The following is a 27,104-nucleotide window of genomic DNA, read 5'->3' on the forward strand; positions in this document are numbered from 1 at the left end:
TATTATCAGTACTAAACATTACCAATAATAATTGCTACGAAATACTAAATACGACCTCTTTTACCATCTCTCATGAGCTGTATGTATTATTAACAAAACAATTAAAAAATGTCCTTGCCGGGGATTTGAACTTGCATCCTTTACATTTGTAAGCCAGCACCTTAACCAATAATCCAAGATCACGGTTTGGTAAACGTTGAGTTGTCGGTGTATTTGTTCTGTGTGTGTTTTATGTTCCCACTTCGACAATTTTTAGGCCTACTCTTTTTTCTCTCCGTTCAGCAGCTGTTTCTGGCTTTCTCTTTTGGTGTCATCCTTTATTTACACTATGCACTATTCGTATTCACGGCTTGTGCCCCTCTGCAATGTCTTATTCAGATTATACTTTTCTTCTTGCTCCTGAGTAAACATTTGATTGATTTAATTCTCATACTCTCCATGGATGGAGCGCAGGAATACCAGACTCGAAGAATAGGTGTACATTAACTTTCCTGACAGACAAGACACAGACAGACAGACAGACAGACAGACAGACAGACAGACAAGTTACAGCTAAATAGAAAATAAGGTATATCTCTATTTAAGATCACTATACATGCAACTCATGAATTTCAATTTGAAATCTCATCCACTTTGACTGAAATCTTTTATATTTGCATCGCTACCTGTATGAATCAGTGTCTTATAAACGTGTTGGCACCTCAACGAAGAAATGATACCAAATGCCTAAATTGACGGTAATACCAGTACCAGATATCCATGTGAGGCACTGAACAGAATGAGACTCCCATGAGAAATCTAATTTACGACGGTAGCAGTGCTAGTGGACTGTAGTCTGCAAATTCGACAAATCTGTTAATATACAATACACGTTCCATCGCGTGCCTGCCTTTCTAGCCTTCTTTATAAATTTATAGTTTGGTTCATTAGCCTTTGTTAAACGTTTTTGTTAACATTAAACTTAATGTTTAATTCAAGAAAATACATCATAGACTTCGTCCTTGTTCTATGTTCTACTTTTTTCTGAATGTAAGGTTAACCCTACATTTTAGGGATGGTATCGAGACGAGACTTTGTACAGTCTCGGTTAATAAACAGCGGTCTCAGTCTCGTCTCGTCAAAAATCGCCATCTCGGTCAACAGATGCTTGTCTCGGTTTCGGTCTCGTCTCGAAAAAATAGTGTGAAATTAAAATTGTGAAAATATTATTATTGTACAGTCTGTCGTTTCCACTTCTTATTATTTGCCTTCATTTTTGACTCATGGTGTGGTATGCCTCTTCATAGCTAATTTGCTAGCGCTAATGCTTTTCATGCATGTATTCCAAGTTCAATCATCAGTGGGTATATTATAGCTGCGATAAAACCCTAATAGTAACCCATATTTCAATTTCAGCAATAGCATTTCACTCATATATAGCCTCAGTACTGCCTATACAATTAAACTCTATTAAATTAACTCCAATACTATACAGTGGTTTATTTCCTTCCTTTGAATCAGAATTGTTCAATACCTCCTAACCGATGACGCAACACATAGCAGCACGTATTTAATCGTACCGAAATTATTTTACAATTTCTCATTTATTATCCAATACATTATGCTTTGACTGTCATTTTAAAAACCGAATATAACGTTCATTATCTCAACAAATAGGATAAATTATTACTACAATATATTTTGTTTCAAATTGATCAAATACTTTATTATCGTTTCACATCACCGTGTTTGACACTTTCTAACACAAACTTCCTGAACCTTGTGTTGGGAGCTACGACACTCATCTTTGCTATGTGAGATCTCGGGATGGATCACCAAACAAGTTAGATTCGAAGTCCGATGTTTCCATAGTTCGCGTCTCACTTTAAGTACATTCTGTTTCTTATACAAGTTCATAAAGTCGTAATGCATTACATAAGCATATAACCAGTGCCGTAACATAGATTAAGCTTATTCCTGAGCTCTCAGCGATGCATGTGATCTTTATTCGAGGAAACTAATCGTGCGTTCATTACGGTGAAATTTTATATTGATTGAAAATTACTTGCGAAACATAGACATACATATTATGTAAGTATATAGGTAATTGTCTCTATATCTGTATTTTCTCTCTCTCGCCAAAACAAGTGATTCTTAATTTTCTATTTTTCTTTTGTATTAATTTTCGTAGTTTTGCTGCAACATGAAGGATTGAATAGTGAAAAACATTTTTTTCGCTGTACGACTTTTGTTAAATTTTGGATCCATTTTTACCCTACCTTATCTAGTAAAAGTTATACATACATACAAATATATATATATATGAACTTGAACTTTAGAGGCAAACTATGCTGTCACTTTTTCGTCGGAATTCAGTTAATACATTTTTTTTTTCAAATAGACTATGTTCTTTCTAGTGGTATTAGTTTGTAACTACTTAGTACAGTTTGAGAAACAATACTATAGATCTTAGTTAAGGAACCGGCTTTCACTTCTTCTGTAAAATTACGAATTTATGACTTGGTTTAGTTTACCTCTGTGATTCAGATATAATAAAATCATCACTATCATCATAATCAAGCATTATCAATCCACTGTTGGATGTAGGTCTTTATAAGTCTTCTCCACAACTATCTATCTTCGGCAATTCTTTTCTGGGTTACTCCCCAGTGGTCCTTGACTTCGTCACGCCATCTTGTATGCGGACGTTTCCTTGGCTGTTTTTTTTTTTCCTCGTGGTATCTAGTTTAGAATTGTTTTCGTTCATCGGTCATAATTTCTTCTTGCAATACGTCCAGCACATTTTCCAGCTCATGTTAAAATTAGTACCAGTCATTAGTTGCCAAATAATTCATTTCTATATATTTGGGCTACAAATAGTTCAAATCCGCTGCTTTCGGAGCACAAAACTCTACTTGTTGATCTTCGGATCTTGTTACACTGACTGAATGATTTAAATCAACACAACGTGAGAACCCCAATTTAGTCTAGCGGCTAGCACGCTTGACTTCGGTTCGCGTGGTCCCGAGTTCGGTTCCCGATGAGGGAAAAGTTGAACGGCCGACGTAGTTCGGATTCCATTATAATCAGTAGACCCACATCTCCTTTGCCCGCCCTAGCATAACCATGGGACGTTAAACTAAAACAAGCCAAACCAAAAATGAATACAATATGTATTATTAACTGTAAGTTCTTGAATAATTGTATAGGGGGTCTATACTTTAACTATATGGAAGGGTCCTTGAACAATTGCATATACTATATGGATCGAGTTTGAGGTGGTCGGTGGTCAAACTAAACTAAATGAAATGTAATTAGGGCGTAATTAGCACTTTAATTTAACAAAGAAAGCCGAAGCAGTGTTGCCAGATGATCCGCATTAAATTTCCCTATTCTAGCACCAGAAATTACATTTTTACAGAAGAATTCCCTACATCTAAATCTATTATTATTATTATTATTATTATTATTATTATTATTATTATTATTATTATTATTATTATTATTATTATTATTATTATTATTTCAATAACTACTATTGTAAGTAAAGTTTCAAATAACATTGTCCTTAAAAATATAATTCTCTCTCTCTCTCTAGAAAAGAAACACCCGCACAGTAGAACTACTACTTCTACAGTAGAATCAACAGGCATTAAGTAGTATTAACACTGACGCAGTCGAGTCTTTGAAGTTTGTAATCAATAGGTTCCTTTTTAAATAATAATAATACTCTTTCACCTTGTTATTTTAAAAAAAGTACTCCCACGCTTTCTTTTGTTAACAAAAAAAGCACCATCTCCCTTTCTTTAAAAAAAGAAAAAAGAAAGAAAGAAAGAAAATCTAGATTGCAACACACGATTCTATTGTTTATTTGTTGCTACTCCGATAAATGTGAATATTGTGGTTTTCCATGTGTTGACTGACTGGTTTCTTATCGTAAGTCCCAGACACTTACAATAGTTTATAGTGCTGTCGAATTTTTGTGATATTTGCGGTTTTCGGTTCTTGAGAAAACAGGTTTTCTGAAAACCGGAAACCACAAATGCGGTTTTGAAAACCGAAACCGCAAAACGGTTTTTGAAAACCGAAACTGCAAATGCGGTTTTAGGTTTTGAAAACCGACATCTCGGTTTTATGAAATTTCACTTTTTTCAAAAACCGGCTTTCGGTTTTTCAAAAACCGATTTCGACAGCACTAGTTCATACCTCGTTTTGTTCGGAATGAAGCAAAGTTTTTTGGTTACATTTGCATGTCCATGTCGTGTACCTGAGGGAAGAAATTCGCTGGAAAAGGGGACTTCTTTTTTAAACTTTTTCCCAATTTGGACGGAAATTTTATTGCCCTAGGTACACATTAGGGAATCTGACTGGTACAGTTGAAAACACTGCTTTATTCCAAACAAAACGAGGCATGAAGCATGATCCTACGATACATAGTCTCGAAGCAAATGTATAGGGTTTTCGAGCGAAAAGTTTGTAGAGTTCTTAGAATAATGTTTAACGACAAAAAATGTTTTAGTGAAAAGTTAGTACTGTTCTGAATACTGATCTAAAGTATCGGAAAACAGACTGCATTTTTAATAATAAAAATAAAAAAACGAATATCCTTTCCATGCTTTTTTTGGCTTGGGACTTTTTTCTTTTAATATTTCGTATTTAATGAAGAAAGAACATTCTGTTCCAGCTTTCTTTTTCCATCATAACTTTTTTTTTTTTTTAATACTGTATTCTGAAGAAAAATAAAAGGTATGGGCCAACGCACGAAGCTTTCTTGCTCCATTTCCTTAAACTAGATCATATTATGATGCTGTTATTAGTAAAACATTTTCTTCTGAAATACTAACAAAATTATGAAGCCTTTTCGGCTGTAATACTAGGTTTCGAAGAGTATATGAAACAATAGTGTTTCCGGAACGGCGAGATATTTTTTTCTTGTCTGCCAGTTTGACTTTAAGCAACCCGAACAACACACATTTCAAGATGTATAAATTTCAAGAAATTGATATCATGGTTAGGCAACAGACGTGGCGCTTATGAGGTGCTAGTTGTGTCAAAAAAGCGAAAATTTCCGTTTTCTTTTAAAAAACCGTTTTTTTAATGAAAATAAAGTACGTCTCAAAAATCCGGCTATTTTGCATCTCTAGTCACGTATATGAATACAAAGTGCAGTTCCGTCTATGTACTGAAACATTTGAAGATTAATGTGGTGTGAAGGCAAAATAAGAAAAGTGTGCTTGTAGGTGTATTGTGAGAATCTGTTGATCACTTTAGAAAAAAAAAATGCGGTTGCGATATATCTTGAGCCTATGAGTTCTGAAGAGTCAGAATGTGACTTTGGTGCCGAACGTATAACGAACAATCATGTCGTACTATTTAGTGATTAATTAATAGTAAACTGTACTTCATACGTATCCCGACACAAATCAAATGAAGTCTACTAGTTTTACTAATGTGCGGCTCTTGTGTTGAATGAATACATTCGGCGTATGAAGAAGTAAGTCTAATGTTTGAATTTTTCAAAGGTATATTTTTTTCCGTAAATTATAACTATTTTCCCACCCACATGAAAAAAAAAAATACATTACAGAATTCTGTAAAAATTAGTGGAAATTACACGCTGTGATGGAGGGGGCTGTTGAGAGAGGGGCGCAACAAAAAAGTTACCCCTTCTACACTTGGAATGTTGTTACGCGGCTTCAACTGTGTACTGTCAGCAGTTGAGCCGTGTTCAAGAAATACTCAAAACTCGAGCTAGCACTTCTGAATCTCAAAGGAGGTCCTTCTGTTACGGACAACGCTAAGTCCCACGTGGCTAGGATCATCGGAACATCATTCTACGCCTTGGATGGGAAACATTATTGCATCCGCCGTACTTCCCGGACATTGCACTGTCCGATTATCACCTGTTCCATTCCTTGGACAATCACCTTAGAGGACACCAATTCAAATCTCCAGTAGAGGTGCAAAATGCACTTGATACCATCTTCGCTTCACGGCCTTCCAGAAAGTTGGCAGAAGGTCGCCGACTGATGGAGACTGTTTGATCTTCCAGGTACGTCTTAGGTGACATATCGATATTCGAAGGTAGTGGGTAAAAAACCGACAGAACTGTCTTGGTTACCTTTATAATTTGAATTTAATGATTGATAATAAGAGAATCACATAAATTTGGTATGTACCTAATGGCACGATATTCATTCTTGAATCAAATTACGAGAAGCGAATTTGCTAATAATATTTTTATTAGTTCCATCCAGAAATACAAATTTATTGCGTTAATACTACAATTTCCTATGATACTGTAATTGGCCTTTTTGTGTTTAACTCTGGACCACTCTTTCAGAGAATCATTCCAAGGGATAATATTATAACTATGCTGAAGAAATCAGTCAATTCCATGAGGTCCTGCCATAGTGAACAGCTTCTTGGCACACTGAATTAGCTTTTCATCTCCATCAACACTTTCAAGCTGAAGCAATGCTGCGTGAACTTCATTGTACAATATAAAATTTCATATATTCAACACAGTTGGTAAAAATCATAATTTTGAGTCGCCTTTTCTCAAGAACATGATGAACCAGGGATATATTTATTTATAAGCTTTTCCATTAACTTTCACTATTTTGTACAAAATTTTAAAACGAAACAGGTTTGCTTTTCTCTAGCTATATGCGACAAAGGAACCGAAGAATGAATACATAAAATCTGGGTGAGCGAAGTTGAATAATTTAAAGAATTAATATATTAAGCTTTATTGTGCTAGTGCGATTGAAATTTCCATTTTGCTTCTAGTGGAAAATCACTCTCTGTAATACAAGAATAGATTGATATGTGTCGTAGCATATGACATAAATTTCCTGCATGCTTTAAAACAAAAACAAAAAAAAAAAAAAAAAAAAGTGGAGACCTGCTTACTCAGAAAGCAATGTATTTTTCAATACCGTTGTTTGAGGAAAACTATAGGGAACACAAATTGCAAATACTTTTGCTTTATAGGTTCAAACTGATACATTCTATACATAAAGTAGTGAAAAACAACAATATCTTTAAGCCAGGAGTACTGAATGAACCTACATCCATTGTTTGTGAAGCTTCATGATTGTGACAGGAGATTTAAAACTCAACTCCGCGGCGACAAATCTGTCATTACAGTATTCTGGTGAGTTCGTCAGTAATCCATAACAGATGTTTGGAAAAGTGTACTTCCAAATGGAGATGTGGTTGGTAAGTACAGTGGTGCTATTCAGCCGGTTCGCACCGGTTCGCTAGAACCGGCTGTTAAAATATTTCGAGTTCGCAGAACCGTTTGTTATACCCAGACTAACACATGCATGACAAAACCATAACCAAGAGTGAAAGAAAGAAGTCAAACAAATTAGTGAAAACACCTCTGTACTTTTACCAGTCGCTTGTATTGTTGTAAAAACAAACAATTTTCAATTGTTTCAATTGAATGGGCAGACAGAAATTTGAATGGGCAGATTGAAATTTGAATATGAATCCCGGGATTTTGTCCAGGATACTGGGATCTGTGAGTGTAATGAATGTAGTAAAATCTACGGTTAGTCCACATATTACGTAACGCGACAAAGGGGGAGAGGGGGTTCGGCCTTGCGTAACGAAGTATGACACGAGGGAGGAGGGACTTAACGTCTTCGTTACGTAACCAGGGGCGTCATTTCAAACTTCGCTTGGGAGGGGCAAGAGTACCACTGACATAAGAATCTCACGTTTTGTACTAGTGTATTAGTAGACAATCTATTAAAGCATATGTAGTCCTCAAACTCTTGGGGGGGGGGAATTGCCCCCTCCTGCCCTCCCTAAATGATGCCCCTGTACGTAACATGTTTTTCTTGTAATCTTCATTACACTCACAGATTTATACGCAATCTCAGATTTATACGCAATCTTTTAAACAAATAATTTTATTCAGTTCTTTTCATTTTTATAAACAAATATTTGTATTGTTTTGGAAAATTGAGAACATATAGCCTGTATAAATTGAATCATGCAGAAGGGATTTAAGGACGCTACTAGACACCAGTATGACTGGTGACAAAATACAATAAAACTGTGTTTTGTGGCTATCGCCGCAATGCATTTACGATACACCCTTTTCTGGAGTTCGTTGTTAGCAATCGTAACTACCGCTTGAAAATGGTCTCACGTTCCCAATCGTATCGCTATTTCTGAGAATAGATTTAAAACTTTTGATTTGAATCATTACCCACTCTATTCTTCCAAGGGGTTTCGCGTGTGAAACAGAAGAAACTATTTTTCGTGATATAATATTTTCCGCAACAGAACGATCCAAGCTAAATAACATTAAAAACCGAGTTTGTCGGATATTCATCTCATAGTGACTGTTTTATCTTTAGATTTGAATTTTCCAAAAGAAATCGAGTTTATTCGCATTCTAGCACTAATTTAGGACAAGAAGAATTTGAAAGGGGATAAACTGAAGTCTAATGAAGATGACCGAAAGCTTGTTCACAAACGAGATGTCTCTGCTCCTTTATGTTTGTAGCCACGTCTACTCTGTGATCTAGGGGAAAGAGAACTTCTTTGTATCGTCGACACTGGGAAACTTCACGAAGTTTCCTGGATTACAGAAAAAAGAGGTTGTCAATTGTTTAGACCGTGTTTCATCTGCACTTCATGCAGCATTTCCCCCTTGCCAATCATCGGTGACCTAAGAAGTTGGGTGCGATCTCCTTGGAAAAACGACAGTATGGAATTTCGAAGAATTGAAACTGGTTAATTAAGCAACTTTATGAGGTTAAAATATTATTACGGTACTACCATTTTCTAATACTTTGATTCGTTGGCGAAAAAATACTACAAACATATTGAAAATAAAAGCATTTTGTAATGAAAAGTTCTGCCATTAAAATTATTTTTTTATTGTGATAAACCCTAAAATAAGCAAAATTGATGAAAAAACAAAAATCAAAAAGCGTTACGTAATAAAGGGGGAGAGGTGCAGGCTTGCATTACGAAGTGTGACAAGGAAGAGGGGTAAAAGTGATCAGAAACATCGTTACGTAATATGTGAACGGCCCCTAATTCCTATTATGTGTGCTATCTATGAGAAAATGACTCCGACGTTTTTCAATGACTCCGATGTCTTCATTAGTTCTCGAGATATGTGGCTTCGAAACAATGTGTACAAAATAAAATGATATTTTCATTGATATCTCGATCGATTGCTTGTCATTTTTCAAAATATGACACTTTCCTGGTGGGACACCCTATATATATGTAATGAGAGAGAGAGAGAGAACCAGTTGTTAAAAGATTACCACTGGGTAAGTATACACCATATCAGTAGTAATCATTTCGTCTGAGTCAAATTTTTGAGTCCCTGGATTGCGGCGCCCAGGTCAATGACCTAGGGGCACATAGGATTACTTCCTCCACATTTCGGCAGGGGTACATAGGACAATCCCCCTCAAATTTTGGAAATTTCTAAATCTAAAAATTTGGTATGGTAGCCTAGGACCAGCGTACGTACCTCTTTAAGCTTTGGAGGTCCGTTTCGTTCCCTTTCATGGGTAAAAGTTTCCAAAAATCAAATTTTGCAGGTTTTGACCTAATTTATCCCGTTTAATGAGGTATTATTATCTTATATGGTTATATGGGCATATACAGGGGTCCATTCTCTTTCATAAGTCATACGGACATTTGTGCAGCCTTTAAAAATTTGGGAGGGGTACATTGGTTCACTCCTTGAATTCTGATTTCCACTGAAGTCTGCTTCAGTCTGATGAAGATTATTTATAACCACGAGTCTTTCATCTCATTCTTGCGCTAGTGGCTGTCGCAACTGTAGAAGTGTCCGTAGGACAGCAGTAAGTCAATCGAAATCACTCCACGCGTGATAATCGGATTGAGGTCGGACGATCTCGCGGGCTACGGCATTTGCCCAATTTATTATATTTCCAGTTGCTCCTCGACGACGATAGTTCTAAGTGGGCTTTCATTGTGGTCCATCGGTATCGAAGCGATACCCATAACTCCCGGGAAATGTTGGGCATACTTTTGGAGAATTATATCCCGGTATACCTAACATGTTTCAGTTCCTTTGTTGAGGATACGAATTTATCATGCGTACGCACGCAAACTTCATTCCACACCGAAACACCACTCCTTCATACGAATCTCTTTCGAGAATGTTAACAGGGTTGTACCTGGCCCCTGGTACCTATTAGACGATGGCGCGATATGAATCACTCTGAAAACTAAACTGGGACTAGCGTGTAATGAGCACCTGAGCTCACTGTTCAATTCCCCATCTACTGTGTTGTAGACATCAGATATTATTGGCTCCCGTGTGGATCAATGGAATGCAAAGTTCAGTGCTTCGGATGGTCCTGCATGTCTGGAAACAATATTTCCACCTGCAGCAGCAAAGCCTCAGGCAAGCCCCTGCAGTATTCCGTCCGCGTCTGCAAGCAATAATAGTGAAGAGTGTCGGTGTTTGTTTGGAACTGTTTAGTCCTTTGCTACATGGTCGGGTCACACATTTCACCCGTTGAGATTGTTGCCATATTTACAAGTGTGAAACATTCATCCTTTCAACACGACCTGCTGTGTTTTGCCTGACTTCAACTGACTTCAGTACTACCTCTTGTAGCATCAACAATATGTATTCGCAGTGTTATCGTCTTCACATACCCACGACAAGCATACTTGCGAAAATCTGCACACGTTTCCTTGTCGATGCCTACGGAACAGCGGGCTTCCCCTGTTACATCATTCGCCTGAGTATAACTCCACCACGCATCGGGTTTCAGCCACTTTTACCAGAAGTTGTTTGATAGGATATTACTGTAAATGTTACTTGGAAGTAAACATCCTGTATATTTTATTCAGAATACAAAGCTATTTTAAAAGTTAGGAAATCATAGTTAGGAAGATGTGTTTCAAACACAGAAACCTCATCATAGGTATTCTGCCATTCTTGGCAGGTCACTTGTCGCAACTGAGAACCTTCCATGCTCTATGGTCTTCGCTAACCTATTCGTCTTCACGTACGATTTTTCTGCTCGATGTCGTCCATGAATTATAGCCTACTTTGCCCTCTTCCTGCCTCTCTTTTCTGCTTCTATACCCTCTAACACGCAACTCTTGATACAGTTCCTTCTTACACCGTAGTTCGAAACAGTTTCTCTTCCTCTTCTCAATAATATTTAAAAGTATTATTTTCTCCCCGACCATTTCCAACAACGTCTCATTTGTTTTCCACTCGATCTAATTAATTCTCTCTATTCTTCTCCACGCCTATACTTCGAAAGCTTTCATTCGTTTTTCATTATTTTTACGAAATGTTCATGTTACTGGCCATACTGTCTAACACTTCACACGAAACATTTTTGAGTCTTTTTCTCAACTCGTTATTCAAGGTTCCACAAAATAGACTTTGCTTGCTTACAAATGTTTTTTTCGCCATTCCTATCGTTACTTTTATTTCACGTTAGCACTTCATATCATCATTAAAAATACTACCCATATGTCGAAAAGGGTGTCTTCCCGTTCTGCCTAAAGGCCCTCCAGCACTTTGTAGAAAATGTTTTCAATGATCTTATCTTTAGGCAGAACGGGAATTCCCGTTCTGCCTAATCTATCGAGACGGGAAATTCTGTGCAGTGAGGAATCTTTTCTAGAAAATTTTTCTTTAGTAATTCTAATAGATTCTGTAAGAAGAATAACTATTTCTTCAAGTTTCATCATATATTTAAGATGTTATTCTGCTTGTTCTTCTAGTAGGTACAGTTATTAGCAGCGTTATTCACGTTTACTTTACTAAAGATGTGATTTTTTAATACTTACAGAGAAATGGAAAATTAATTGACTCAGTTACAAGAAAGTCGTTTGACATTGTAACTGAAACGGCTCATAAAATAAAGTTATTTCGGTCTAATATCAAGTCATTTCATAACAAAATTTTATTCAGTTTTGCGGTAGTTCATTTCCACCATCCTAAGCCTCGCGTAAAAGGTGCTACAGTTCACATCCTCAAGATATGTTTGGTCATATATTAAACATATATTAAATGCAAGAGGATGCATAACTGGGTCTGTTTGCTTTTCCTAAAAAGAGCCTTTGTCTTCTACATCACAGCTCTCTTTCCAGAATAACCTCTACGCGTATACATAATCAGGTACTTTGTCCTCTATACATGATTTTGTACTACACGCAATATGTCATGCTTATTTTGTCAAAAAAAAGTGGGGCCGCGATGGCACAGCGGTAGAGCGTTCACCTCTGGTGCATGGGGTACATGGTTCGATCCCAGCTCGAGAAAGGTGAGCTTTGTGGTGGACAAACACCGTGCGCGTGGGTTTTCTCGGCGGACAAACACCGTTTCCTCAGATTTTCCACTATTTCATTCATTTCTCATCATCATTGTCTCCTTTAGCCTAGCCGGCATTACCGTGGGACGTAAAACTTAAAAGATTTCATTTCATTTATACTTTCAATGTAAATACTAACAATACTAAATACCATATATCGTTAATATAGCCAATACAATTTAAATAAGATCTCATCATTGCTGTTGTAAATGTAAACAGTATGCAACCACATTTATGTAAGCCACCAATCCCATTACACATGATTCCAGCCTTCTTCTGAATGATTTGATTTTCTGCTCAACTCGCCTATATTTGAATCAGTCATTTGAGAAACACCTCATGTCCATTTTTTGGCCAAAATTGAAATGAAAAAATGAAATCTTTGAGTTTTGCGTCCCACGGTTATGCCGGTTAGGCTAAAGGAGACGGTGATTATGAATAATGAATGAAATGGTGGAATGAAGAAAGTGGGAGGAAACGGGAGAACCCGAGAAAACCCACGCACACGGTGTTTGTCCACCACTTGGCCAAAATTGAGTTAGGCATATTAAATTGTTGGTGAAGGCTAGACAAATCCAATACGCATAAAACAACTCATCTCCATTTAGTAACCATGGTGATGGCGCATTAGAAAATATCCATTCCTTTGAGAAACACCTCATCTCCTGGAAATGTGTTGTTTCTCAAATGACTTACAAAATAATGTGGCAGGTAGCATCACTGTTTTTTGTTATTCTATTTTAATGTGGCTGGTGGCAGCATTGTTTTTTGTTATTCTATTTTAATCCAAACAGCTAGCTGTTGTGCTGTAGTGTTTATTATTGTTGTTTATATGTTAAAATGAGTTTTAGTGAAAGCGAAAGTAATAATTCCACACGATTAAAACGTAAAAAAGGGAAGGAGTATAAGTGTGAAGGAATAAAGAAGTCCTGTGTTAAGAATGAAGAATATACAAACTGGAAAGGAAATGTAGTGAAACCAAAAGAACATGGATTCCTTTGCAGGTAACTTAACCTAGAATATTTACCATAGGCCTAGAAAATCTTACATTCTATAACCTATAACATTAACCTAGGAAAATTTATCTGTATAGCCTAAGATTTTAATATTTTGTAGGTTTTAAGTTATTTTGAACTAGTCCTAATGAGGTTTGGTTATTTTAGGTGCAGATGGAAATGTATACCAAAGTCTCACTCCGTTGTGTATTCTGTATCTACGTCTACTTTCTTTCGGTCCATGGAATATCCACTGAACGTGTCAAAAGACTGTGTAAACTACTCTCTCAAGGCAAGTCACCAAAGGACTTGCTCCAGGGACAAAAAATGCTCCAGGGAACGTTAAACCAGGTCATATCATAAAGCTATTGACGACCACATAGCCTCTTTTCCCCAGAAAGAAGCCCATTACACCAGCAGGCCTTACAAATACTTGAACGCTAACCTTAATGTGGCAACTTTTCAAAGAAAAACATCCAGACTTGAGTGTTGATTACAAGTTTGAAAATATTTCATGAGCATTTTGACCTAACTTTTGGGAGGCCTCAGATTGATTCTTGTTGTAAATGTGAGGAACTGTCTGTCAAAATAAAAAGTCCATCTTTAAATGATGTAGCTAAAAGAGTTTATGTTGCAGAACTCCTTGTGCATAAAAGGAGATCACAAAAGATTTTCAAAGCCATTGAAAATATTAGACAAAAGTGTTTAACGGATGAAAAAGTAGGTGGGATCTACATGGACTTTATGCAAAACCTTCAACTTCCTCAAATACCAGTTCAAGAAATATTTTACTTACTGCAGTTCACAGTTAATGTTTTTAATATTCATGATGTTGCAACCAATAAAGCCAAGTTTCATGTATATCATGAGGGCTTAGCTACGAAGGGGCCAAATGAAATTTGTTCATTTTTAGTTGATTTTATCAATGAAGTTCTTGATGCTGGTGTTAGGCGTCTTCATGTTTCTTCCGATGGCGCACCTGGACAAAACAAAAACACCGTGGTTGTGCGGTTTTTTCTTGCCCTAATAGAACCTGGCCGATTCGACAGTATTCATCACTATTTTCCTATTCGAGGTCATTCGTACCTTCCGTATGACCACGACTTTAGTGTAATCAAACGAAAAATTAAAACAACTGACAGGATTTACACAGTAAAACAGTATGCTGAACTTACGTTGTACTCTGCTGCTATTCAGGACAAGTTCCTGGTGGAAATAGTAGAAAGTGAAAAAGTGAAGGATTTTAAATCATGGTGTGGTCAATTTATATATATATATATATATATATATATAAATGTAATGTCTACGGAGACTCAAGCAAGGAACATTCCAAGGGAAAACAAAATAAAATTCAACATTTCAACATTTATGGAGTTTAATTACTCTAATAAACATGTAGGCCAAGTTAAAGTAAAAAACTTTATTGGTGGACTCAATGAACAAACTTTTGACTTGAAAAAACCGGGAACTGGTTTACTATGGTTTACCAGAGCTTCCAAAAATCAGTGCCTACCCGCAAAAATGTGTACCTATCAATATCAACATAATCAGTGACCTCAAGAAAGCCGAAGCCTATATACCTGCAGACATTGTTGGTGAATTTTATTCAAAAATTTATGACTGGTCAACTATCGATATGGATGACATTGAACTGTTTTAAGAAACAATGTTTGGAAAATGTGTATACATTATTTGAAAAATAAAATACTGATTTTTATTAATAATTTGAATTGTTTTACCTTTTATTTCATACCTGATAACATATCGTTTAGTCAGGCATTTGAGAAACAACGCATCTCCAACAACGTTTATATTTTTTTTAAATATCAAAATAAAAATAATAAAATTTTATTTTGGTAGAATTAGCTTACCAAACCCCTGTAGAAACATATAAAAAAAATCAAGAAATATATTATGTTAAATTATGGACCAGATGGTTTTTTTTTTTTTTCGATTTTTCGAAAGTTTACTTTTTTGCATATGAGGTGTTTCTCAAATGACCGATTCATTTAAGCTTCGGTTCCTTCGGGTTCTTTCCTACCTCCAACATTAACATAGAAACTTCATGTTCTGAACGCTGATTTGCTACTGGTGAACCCAGTAGGCAATCACCTTCAAAAGTTGCAAACTGAAATAAAATGTTACTAATTACTTTTCCATCCCGATTATCTGACCTTTTGATTTGATTGAAAGTCTACAAAAACAGTATGTGATATTGATATTTTGTATTGCTGCTATATACAGAATACAAATCAGCTGATAAGGTGATGCCGAAAAAGGAATTGTGATGTAGGGGACTAAGATTTTCTTAAGAGCCGCCTTATGGATCCTCTTACATTGTTTGCTTAATATGTGACCAAACATATCTTGAACATATAAACTGTAGTATATTTTAAATACTGCAAGTCTTAGCATGCTGGAAATAAGTTAGTGGAAATCCGAATAAATTTTTGCTGTGAAATGACTTGACATTAGACCAAGGTAAGTTGTTGTGTTCGTTTCAGTTACAATGTCAAATCGTTTTCTTGCAAAGAGTCAATTTTCCATTTCTTTGCAGGTATTAAAAAAAAAAATCACATTCATCTTTTGTAAAGTAGATGCAAATAACATTGCTAATAACAGAATTGTATCTTAGTCATTTTCTTCGAGAAGAGTAAATAGAGTAACATCTAAATTTGTGACGAAATTAGAAGATATAACTATTCTTCTTACAGAAACTGTTAGAATTCCTAAACAGATTATTACGAACGCAGGAAAACATCTAAGAGGACAAAACCAAGGAAAATTCTGACAGAACGGACAACATTCCAGGGACAGAATCATAGACACAACCTAATAAAAGGATGATTAATTTTTTCCTCAACTTTTATGCATGTAAAATGTGTAATTCTTCACTTTAGTGAAATAACATTTTTTTTTAAATACTGAAAACCCAATAAAACACTTAACACTGTTTTAGTAAGTACCTATATATATTTCACATTTTGATCTTAAAAAAAAATGTTGATCAATATTTCAGAATTAAAATAAGTAAATATTTATACAACACTCTATATGCTACCTAGCGCAGGGGCGTACGCAGGGGATGGGTCCTAGGGGTCCGACCCCCGAAATCCCGACTTTTTTGTAAATGTAGTCTACTTTTAGGGGCAATTTTAAAAATTTTCATATAATTTAGCCTCAAATTGTATTTGGACACCCCGAAACGCTTTAGACCACTCCCGAAATAAATTCCTGCGTACGTTCCTGCCTAGCGTAAGGATGAAAGTCTTCAAAAAAATCAAATAACATCATAGTTACTTTTCGTAATGAAAATAAATGGTCGTACAGTGATATGTTGAACATATTTCAAATGTATAATATGTAGAGATGCAAGGGCTCGGAAAAAAACCGGCTTTTTTGAAAAAAAACTCGGTTTTTTTCTGCTTCGCTTTTTTGCTTGGGAAATTTTGGGCTTTTTTCAAAATTCTGCTTTAAATTGATAAACGAGATTTTGTTTCGCTTCTCTATAACACAAAAAGTCACTTAATTAGTGGTTGATGTCGATAATAATATAAAACCTCGAAAATAAACCATGAATTTCGAAAAGATATTTCAAACAGTTTTACTTCTCAACATATTTACATTATGAATTCCAAAGGATTAACCAATGTATATAATAAAAATTTTTTAACCTCCTACATACAAAAGTAAGCTGGGTTGGCAAGAACCGTGGTTGTTTTTGAAAATGGCAAAACCCCGTTTTTTGGGGGGAGTTTAAACTAGGTTCTTTTGGTTTAAACCAGGCTTTTTTGGGTTTAGATATTTTACTTTATGTATTTATATTACATATTGACAGAAATAAGTTTGTTTCACCTTGGTGTTATTACGCAACAATGGGATTGTGCTGGAAGAGGTCACATAAGCTTAAATAAGTCCGGTCAGTAAATTTCTTAAATTGAGAAACTCCCGCCCTAGCCATCGGGAAAATCCCGTCATTACTTGAAATGTAAGACAATAACGGAAAAATCCTGTTATTGCTTTGCATGTAAAATTTAAAGGTCAACATATCATAATCAGTACGCTAAAACTGAGGTATTAAATTACAAATTTAGTACGTACATATCATTGAAAGTCCAATCTAAGCTAATGTTGGAAGCTACGTAGGCAATCGATAAATTTTGACAATTTCTATCAATATATTTAAGTAACCTTGGCTTCTTTATTAAACAACAGGCATTCAGGCATGCAGAAATATACAATTTGGTTTCGTTTCGTATGTTCAGGCTTAACATCCTTACGTAATACCCAAGGTGACCGGACGTCCCGTTTTAGCCGGGACAGTCCTTTATTTTCAACCGTTGTCCCGTTTTTTTCTGATGCTCAAACGGGACGCCTAAATGTCCCGTTTTTAAGCAAAAATGACTCAGGTGTCCGATAATTATTAGTCAAAATATAAATGATCAATGCAAATTCTACATTCTTCTGTACCAACACTCATTGGGAAGGTTCAGCCGTGTCTGCAACTTCTGTATGTTCAAATGAGAATTGAGTGTTCTGTGGTTCAAGTAGAAATTGAGTGGGAATTCTGAGTGTTCAAGTAGTTAAAAGTATTGTTGGGTTGTACTTAAGTAAGAAACGCTGTGTTATCATTCTTACTTGTGTATTTTGTAAATTGAAAACACTGCTGAGTCCCAAAATACAATGTGGAATCCCCCCTTCCCCCGTCGCCGATTCGTATGCGTCCCGTTTTTGAAAGTAAAAGTTCTGGTCACCTTGGTAATACGGAGGTTATCAAGAAGAAGACTTTCGCTTAAAGTGACATCCGAACCGCTACTTTATTTACGCATGAAAGAAGGGTTGTGGTTCGACCGAGAATTGAACATGGGACACCTTGATTAAAAGGTGAAAAGGAAATAAAACTAATGCAGATGGTTTGATGTGGGGAAACGTCACCATGAAGTTTACACGATTCACATTTTTCGTTATTTTTATTTTTTTGGTTTAAACCAGTTGTTTATTTAAAAAAAAAAAAAAAACAGCTGGTGTAAACCAGCCAACCCTAAAAGTAAATACTTATTTTTTTAAAAAATACACAAATAACTAGCAAAATTCTGTGTAGTATTTTTACTTCAAAATATTCCATACTCTCTTTATGGAACAAAATAAAATTAAAACAAAACATAAGAAAAATACTTAGATTTATATGATACACTTAAAGGTTGCACATCTAGAGCTTTTGGTTTTGTATATTCTTGAAATTCTACACTTTTATATAACCACCATCACGGTTTACTCAATCCTTAAGTTTTCTGAATTTTTAACAAGAGGGATTCAACATATGAAGGGTATGAGGCAAGAACATGGTAACCCACAATTTTACTATTTTAAGAAATTAGAAATCTTCTGCTGCACAATCCATTTTGAAAGTCGGAAAGCTTATTTTTCACATAAGACTATACATGAAGGATTAAACGAAGCGGTATGCGTTGCTGTCTATCTGGTGCTGCATAAGTCAGCAATTGAAAATTTGTTAGTTTTCATGTTGTTGGCTCACATCCTTCATATCATTATGGAACTCTCCTCATCCCCCCCCCCCAAAAAAAAAGGACTACGGAATATATTTAACTTAAGATAAATACAACTGCACAACAAACATGACTGAGTGGAGCTTTTGCGCTTCTATCGGGAAGTCCGGGATTCAACTCAGCATTCGATTATTCTGACAAAGCTTTTCTTCATTCCATCTGTGAAGTAGAAATAGTGCGTGTACTGTGAGTTGGCCGACCTCCTTTCTTATTGTTTTTAAATCGTCATTATTACTAATTACCAGCAGTGACGGTTTTGCGAAGGTTAGGGGGGCGGTCTTTCGGACTGAAGTCTGTTTCCCAAAGTTACGGAATGTCTAAAACAAACGAAATATCCATTAGTTATGCCTTTACTCATAAACTTTAAGCTGCCGTCAAATAAAAATTACGAATGTTTAGAAAAACTAAACATTAGTAAGAAAAAAAGACTCCCAAAATACTTTTATAAATCCGCCACTTATTCTCAGTATAAAATGATCTTCAATGAGGTTGTATCCGCAAGATTATCGCTAAATATATAAACGAAACAAAATATTAGTTATGGCTGTACTCATAAACTTCAAGCTGCTCCCAAATAAAATTAGGACATTTTAGAAAACGAAACAATCAGAGAACCCCCCCCCCCGAAAATACTTTTCTAAATCCGCTACTGATTATTTGTATAAATTAGTATTCAAGGTTGTATCCGGAAAATTATTGCTAAATCGTTGCACAGCTACAGTATAACAGAAATGTGGAAGTACGGTTTGACGGATGTATTGAAAAACGTACGCTTTGACGGATATATAGAGAAACGTAAGTTTAACTTTTGCGCTAGAAGCTAGGGCACTAAGCTCTTAGAAATGAAACACGGATGACAAACTGAAATGATCCCGAGAAGAAAAAAATGTCGATAACTCAAAAGTTAAAATAAAGCTAAATAGACTTTAAAATAGCCCTCAAATACTACATTCTTCACGTTAGCTTTAATTCGTAAAACATGTGCTCCATCCATCGTGCTGGTGAATTTTAGAGGGAAATATGGCATTTAGGTCATGGAATTCTTATCTAACTATAGAATATACTATAAGAAAGCTATTTAGATAGAAAAATCATGAAAATGAAAAAAGCCAAAATTCCCAAAATTCTCGTTTTTTTCCCAAAAAAGCCGGCTTTTTATGTGAAAAAAAAAACATCGATTCAAAAAAGCCGGCTTTTTTGCATCTCTAATAATATGTTTAATAAATACCAGAACTGGGTGTGTGTGAAACTAATTAAAGCCAATCTACCCTTTTATTATATTGGTTTATTGGGTTTTCATTATTTAAAAAAAAGTTATTTCAGCAAATTGAAAAATTACAGATAACATTTATTTATTTATTTATTTAACAATCACCAGATACAGCTCAGAGGCCATTTTACACTGGATATCCAACAACAACAATAACAATGGAAAGGATTTGGAAAGGTATCGGCCAGGGCCTGTTTAGTAGGTACCATCCCGGCATTTGCCTGGTAGAACTGAGGGAAACCCTGGAAAATCTCAGTCAGGATGGTCGGCAGCGGGATTCGAACCCACGACCTCCCGAATGCGAAGCCAACGCTCTACCACTTGAGCTACTTCGCTCGGTTTATATATTTTTTATATATATTTTAGAATATATGACAGTTGAAGGGAAAAATAATCATACAGGGGCTGCACTCGCACATCCAATATATACTCCTATGATTCTGTTCCTTGTATTTTTTTCATCTCGTCAGAATTTTCCTTGGATTTTGACCGCTTGGATTTTGTCTCCGCCTTCGTTATTACAACCATTATATACATGTTCCAATCTGCATAAAAAGAGCTAGGAGTTAAGCATTTAGGTGCTGCATTTCCCTAAGAGATACATCCCCGCATAAAATTCCCTGTCTCCAAAGATTAGGCAGAACGGGAATTCCCGTTGTGTCTAAAGATAAGATCATTCAAAATATTTTCTACAAAGTACTGGAGGGCCTTTAGGCAGAACGGGAATGAATCGTCAAAAAGCAGTCACCTGCTCTATTTTTACCTCTCCTCTTTCTATATTTGACACTGACCGCTTCGTTTCAATCACCTGGCCGTTGTCTTTCTAACATTTATTTTCATTCAATATTCTTCACGGCCCTTATTCAAGTTTTTTAACATACAAGCAAATAAACAAAAATTACGGAGAACTCCCCATGCTTGCTAAGTAAAGGGTTAATGAAAATTATATGATAAAAACTCGATTAAAACCAAATGTTAACAATGTTTAATAATTAACTTAAAAAAACATACGTATCTATATCTATGTATGTATGCATGTATGTATGTATGTATCTATCTAACTATATATATATATATATATATATATATATATATATATATATATATATATATATATATATATATATATACAGTGCGTTCCACGAATAACACTAAGGTCCACCTCCTGAAGAAACCAAGGAAGATAGAAACATGAAACCTTTTGGAACCTTCAAGGGACATAAAAGGCAACATTATGCTAAGAAGAGGAATCCCCCACAAGGGGGGCTAAAGGGGGTTACTGGGGGTAACTCAAAAATTTTAAATAGCAACCCCCATCGTGTGGTACCTCGTTTGAAAGGTAATCACGAGACCACTTGTGAAAATTGTAAGTCGCTAGCATGTCCGTAGCCAACATGGCGGCCATCCGTAAAGGACGGTCGAAGTGCGTTCAACGAATAACACTAAAGCTCGTCTCCAGAAGAAACGAAGGCAGATAGAAACATGAAACCTTTTGGAACCTTCAAGGAACTTAAAAGGCAACATTATGCTGAGAAGGAGAATCCCCCACAAGGGGGGCTAAAGGGGGTTACTGGGGGTAACTCAAAAATTTTGAATAGCAACCCCATCGTGTGGTACCTCGCTGGAAAAGTAATCGCGTATAGAGACCAGACCGTGTCCACAACAAACTCTAAAGTGTAACGTAGGTCTAGTTCGGAACGAATGCACACTACACATACCACACAACTAACACTATAATAGTATTGCAAATAAAAAAACATGCAAATTGAACTGAAACCGATAGAAAAGAGAGTACCATAATATTATTGAAAAATCTGAACCCTCCGAGGCTCGAACCCCGGACCGCACGTGTACTGAACCAACACTTTACCATTGCGCTACTGTCGAACTGCTACTCTTACGGACGAGGAGATGTAGTTCATGACGACGAGTTGCCCGTGGTGGCGGTTTGCTGTTGGACACACGTACTTTAGCAAAGCTACTCTGTTTACTCGTGCACCACTATCAGATGTGCTTTTCCGACCAACAGTGCGCTACATTGCAACCCGGAACAGTAGGTCTGAAGGACATAGACATGTGTTTGTGCTGGTGCGCTTGACCATCCTACATTGCATTAATAATGTGGTCTCTTCAACAGAGAATTGAAACTGTGTTACTCTTTGGTGCTACGAATAGTTCGTACAGTGCAACAGCACGATTGTTCAATGAACAAAATGTGCGCAACTCAATTAGTGTTTCTTCTGTACGCCATTTATTAATCAAATTCTTTACGACAGGCAGTGTGACCAATGCCCCAAAGCCTCGAAACCCTAGTGTTGCTACGGAAGAAACACAGATACAAGTGTTGGCGGAGCTGAATGTGCATCCTCAACAGTCCATAACAACTGTGGCTCAAACGTGTGGTGTGTCACGCACAACGACATACAGAATCTTAAAAAAACATACCTTCCATCCATACAAACTACATATGGTCCAGGAGTTAAGTGAACATGATTCCGATATGCGTATCGAGTTTTGTGAGTAGATGTGTGAGGCATTGGCACGTAGGACCATTGTGCTGACAAACGTGTGTTTCAGCGATGAGAGTACGTTCTACTTGAATGGCACGGTCAAAAGGCATAACGGCCGATATTGGTGTGACACAACCTCTCATGTATTTCGTGAAGGCAACACTCAACACCCAGAGTCGCTGAATGTCTGGGCGGGTATCTTAGGTAATCACATAATCGGGCCCCTCTTCATCGATGGAATATTAACGGGTGAGAAGTACCTGGCGCTGCTGCAAGACTTTATTGCACCGTTGATTGTCGAGGCAATAGAAGAGAATCCGCAAGAATTTGGAGAGATTCCGCCCGATTTTCAGCATGACGGCTGTCCTGCCCATTTTCACCGCCTTGTACGTGACTATTTAGATAGTGAGTTTCCGCGACGATGGATTGGTCGTCGCGGCACTATTGAATGGCCAGCCCGTTCGCCTGACCTTGCTCCACCCGACTTATTTCTCTGGGGCTATTTGAAGACTATAATGTTCCGCACGCAGCCGAACAGCATTGCGGAGTTGCGCCAACGCATAGTTGATGCCTGTCATTCTATACCGGTAATGACTTTTACCCGTGTTCGAGAGGAGTTCGTCCAACGTTTACATTACTGCCAAGAAGTGGGCGGTGCACACTTCGAGCATCTCCTGCATTAATGAGGTATGTTCCAAATCATACTATGTTACTCTCTGCTTACAGGTTTGCAATATTTCTTCGACCGTCCTTTACGGATGGCCGCCATGTTGGCTACGGACATGCTAGCGACTTACAATTTTCATAAGTGGTCTTTACTCGTGATTACCTTTCAAACGAGGTATCACACGATGGGGGTTGCTATTTAAAAATTTGAGTTACCCCCAGTAACCCCCTTTAGCCCCCCTTGTGGGGGATTCCTCTTCTTAGCATAATGTTGCCTTTTATGTCCCTTGAAGGTTCCAAAAGGTTTCATGTTTCTATCTTCCTTGGTTTCTTCAGGTGGTGGACCTTAGTGTTATTCGTGGAACGCACTGTATATATAGATATATATATATATAATTTTGAGATTGCTCTGTGTTGTCTGTCGTTCATAGTGATTGTTTATAAAGGCAGCGTTGATTTTAAAAAATTCCCCCGCTTGTGAAATTAGATCTGTGACTCGATTTCTGAATGCGACGAACGTAAAACCAAGTGACATTCATCGACAAATCTGTAAGGTTTACGGAGAAAATGCAATGAGTAATTCAATGGTGAGAAAATAGGTCCGACATGATCAAGTGCATGACGAAGAACGATTTGATGTTTTTAATAAACTGGTGAGTGCAGTCGAAGACAGGATTAAGAACAACCGTAGTTTTACGATTAATGCTCTTAGTCTTGAATTTCCACAAATTTCACGAACTGTAGGTTACGAGATTGTTACTGGAAAACTGGATTTTCATAAACTTTGCGCACGTTGGGTGCCTAAACTCCTTAATGAAGAAAAAATACCGGATGAGCAGCACACTTGATTTTCTGACACGTTATCATGATGACGCCGAGAACGTTTTATCGCAGATAGTCACAGGGGATGAAACTTGGGATGCTTATGACCTGAAACGAGACGGAAATCGATGGAATGCAGGCACACTTCGTCCCCAACAAAGGTTAAACCGAAGCAGTTCTTGACACCCTGAAAAGTCATGTGCAATTGGTTTTGGGACAGACAAGGCATTTTATCTTGAGATGCAACAATCAATAAAGATGTTTATTGTAAGATGCTTAAGAAACAGCGTCGTGCAATACAGAACAAGCGCAGAGGAATGCTCTCCAAAGGTGTGGTTTTCATTCACGACAACACCGGATCACACACTGCGAAGGTGACCAAACTCTTCTTTGAAAGCTTTGGCTGGGACGTTTTTAGCCATCCTCCGTTCAGTTCCGACCTCGCTCCTAGCGACGACTTCTCTCTCTTTCTGCATCTGAAGTCTTTCTTTGCTGGTAAGCGCTTCAACAACGATGAAGAGTTAATAGAACATGTTACCACATGGTTGATAACACAGGCGGCAACATTCTATGACGCAGGAACACATAAGTTTATACTACGCTATGAAAAAGACCGGAAAATTACGGAAAATTGGTTTTTGACAATACATTGCTTTCTTTATCTGTACTCGATTTATTTTTTTTATTGCCAAACGGAACTTACTTTCCGAACGAACTTCAAATATATATATATATATATATATATATATATATATATATATATATATATATATATATATATATATATATATATATATATATATATATATATATATATATATATATATATATATATATATATATATAGGGTGTAATATAAATGCATGGCCAAAAGTGACGAGGCGAATGCAGACATCCAAGTAAGCAAACAATGTTAATATAAACATGGGTCCGATGCCGCTTCGTTTCGGAGATACAGGGTGTTCAAATGTCGAGTCCCTCCAATGTCTCACTATGAGAAAGTGAATAGAAATGTAGAATATTACAGAAATAATACAATCAAGTGGAATTATGCCTTTTCAAATACATTTACACTAACATAGAAAATGAAACTAATCAACATTTGAGGTTATTTGGTTACTAGTGTTGCCAACCTGGTACAAAGTGTTATGTTTTCAAATAGCAATAGACATAAACACATTAGCATATGACTGGTGACATGAAAACGTTCCTAAACATAGGGCAGATTCCTCATCGTTTTCAAAAGACAAGACGTCCAAGTGTGAAGTCAATAAACGGCCCACAATAGGAAATAATGGTTTATAGATTACAACTCTTGCATAAAGGTGTTATTGCGTTGTTACAAATGAATGCACGTGAGAATAACTTACGTATGAACCAACAAAGTATGTTATTGGGTAAGAATATTGCCTACTTCGTGTGAACGGCTAGTGCTATTTGAAAGCATAACTGTTTTTTTACCAGGCTGGAAACGCTGACAATCAAATAACCTCAAATGTTGATTAGTTTCATTCTCTATGTTAGTGTAAATGTATCTGCACAGGCATAATGTCACTTGATTGTATTATTCCTGTAATATTGAACATTGCCATTCACTTTCCCATAGTGACCCATTTGAGAGACTCGACATTTGAACACTCTATATCTCCGAAACGAAGCGGCATGGGACCCATGTTTATAGGAACATTTTTACTTATTTGGATGTCCGCGATCACCTCGTCACTTTTGGCCATGCATTTATGTTACACTTTTGGCCATGCATTTATGGCATATATATGAATCGCCTGGACGCCAGACGGTGTAATTCCAAACTTTGAATTTTAACATCTCATGTAAATTCCATCAAGCGAATGTTATTCACTATCAGCATTAGAAAATTAACTTCATATTTATGTTTCTAGTTGCAACTATAAAAGAAATATGAATTTTTCGTGAGATATTGAACGTCAAGTTCTCTCCTTAAAAAATTCAATTTTGGAGTTAGATCACTTTACATTCCTGTGCACAGAGCAAAAGGAACAATATTTCATTGGCTGTTGCAATACCTAGGCGACGAAGCATCTGTATTGCTGGCTCATACACGATTCGTACGCACAACCATTCAATTATCTTCCAATATGCATCTGATTCTTATGATTATATGCATTTTTCGCATAAGAAACTAATTGTCAATGTAATATCTACCATTACTAACCCTCCAAATGATCTTTTCTTTCTAATATTTCAAGCAATAAAATCAAACTAGGCCTACTACTAAGCCTTCTTGTAATTTTTTAAAAATTTAATTAGTACATACTTGGATGTCGTGTCAATGATCATTTCTCCTTCCGGATGTAGTTGTGTCTGGAGTCTCTGGAGTCGTGGTCTGTCCATTTGACCTGGTTGAAAAGGCTGGAACGCAGAGTGGCACTGTGATACGCAATCATTTGGATCTGATGGCACCAAGTCGAATGGAGGTACATCGTAAGCTGGACGATGCATACATCGATGACGACTGCAATGGTTGAAAGTATTACTTTACCAAATAGTAATTTCATGTGATTTTAAACATGAGATAAATGGTAAGGAAAAGGAAAGTTAATTACTAAGTGTCTCAGCATTACGAAAATTTCTTCGAGAAAATGACTTTATCTACCTAAAGGAAATTATAATTTTCTACATATACAATTAAAAATGTATTTAATATACCGGTACCCAGTAGAGAGTGGCAGATCTGGCTGAGAGTTGGTACACGAGAAGAATGTGATAATAGGTGCTAGTGAGAGTAAAGTTATAGTTCTAAAGCTTAAAGAGATGTGAAGCGTCAAATTACGCTTAAGTCATCCCTTTTTCATGGTGTAATGTTTTACGCCTTGAATAGGTTTTTAAGTCCTCACCTCATCCACTCACCAACACAAACACACATACACAGACGTCATAGGAAAGATTTGACTTACTGC

The 27,104-nt window shown here is 36.6% G+C and overlaps 1 protein-coding gene across 1 annotated transcript in view; it reads right to left on the minus strand.

Moving 5' to 3' along the window:
- The window catches only part of LOC145678408 (uncharacterized), a 397,255-nt gene that overhangs the window by 257,549 nt on the left and 112,602 nt on the right, over positions 1-27,104 (minus strand). Inside the window, exon 2 of the mRNA XM_081748524.1 lies at positions 26,462-26,659. Within this exon, the coding sequence (XP_081604650.1) occupies positions 26,462-26,659 (198 nt within the window). The remainder of the gene's footprint in view (positions 1-26,461; positions 26,660-27,104) is intronic.

The sequence above is a fragment of the Thermobia domestica genome, chromosome 2, assembly GCF_964235325.1.
Source record: "Thermobia domestica chromosome 2, izTheDome1.hap1.1, whole genome shotgun sequence".
Classification (NCBI taxonomy): Eukaryota; Metazoa; Arthropoda; class Insecta; order Zygentoma; family Lepismatidae; genus Thermobia; species Thermobia domestica.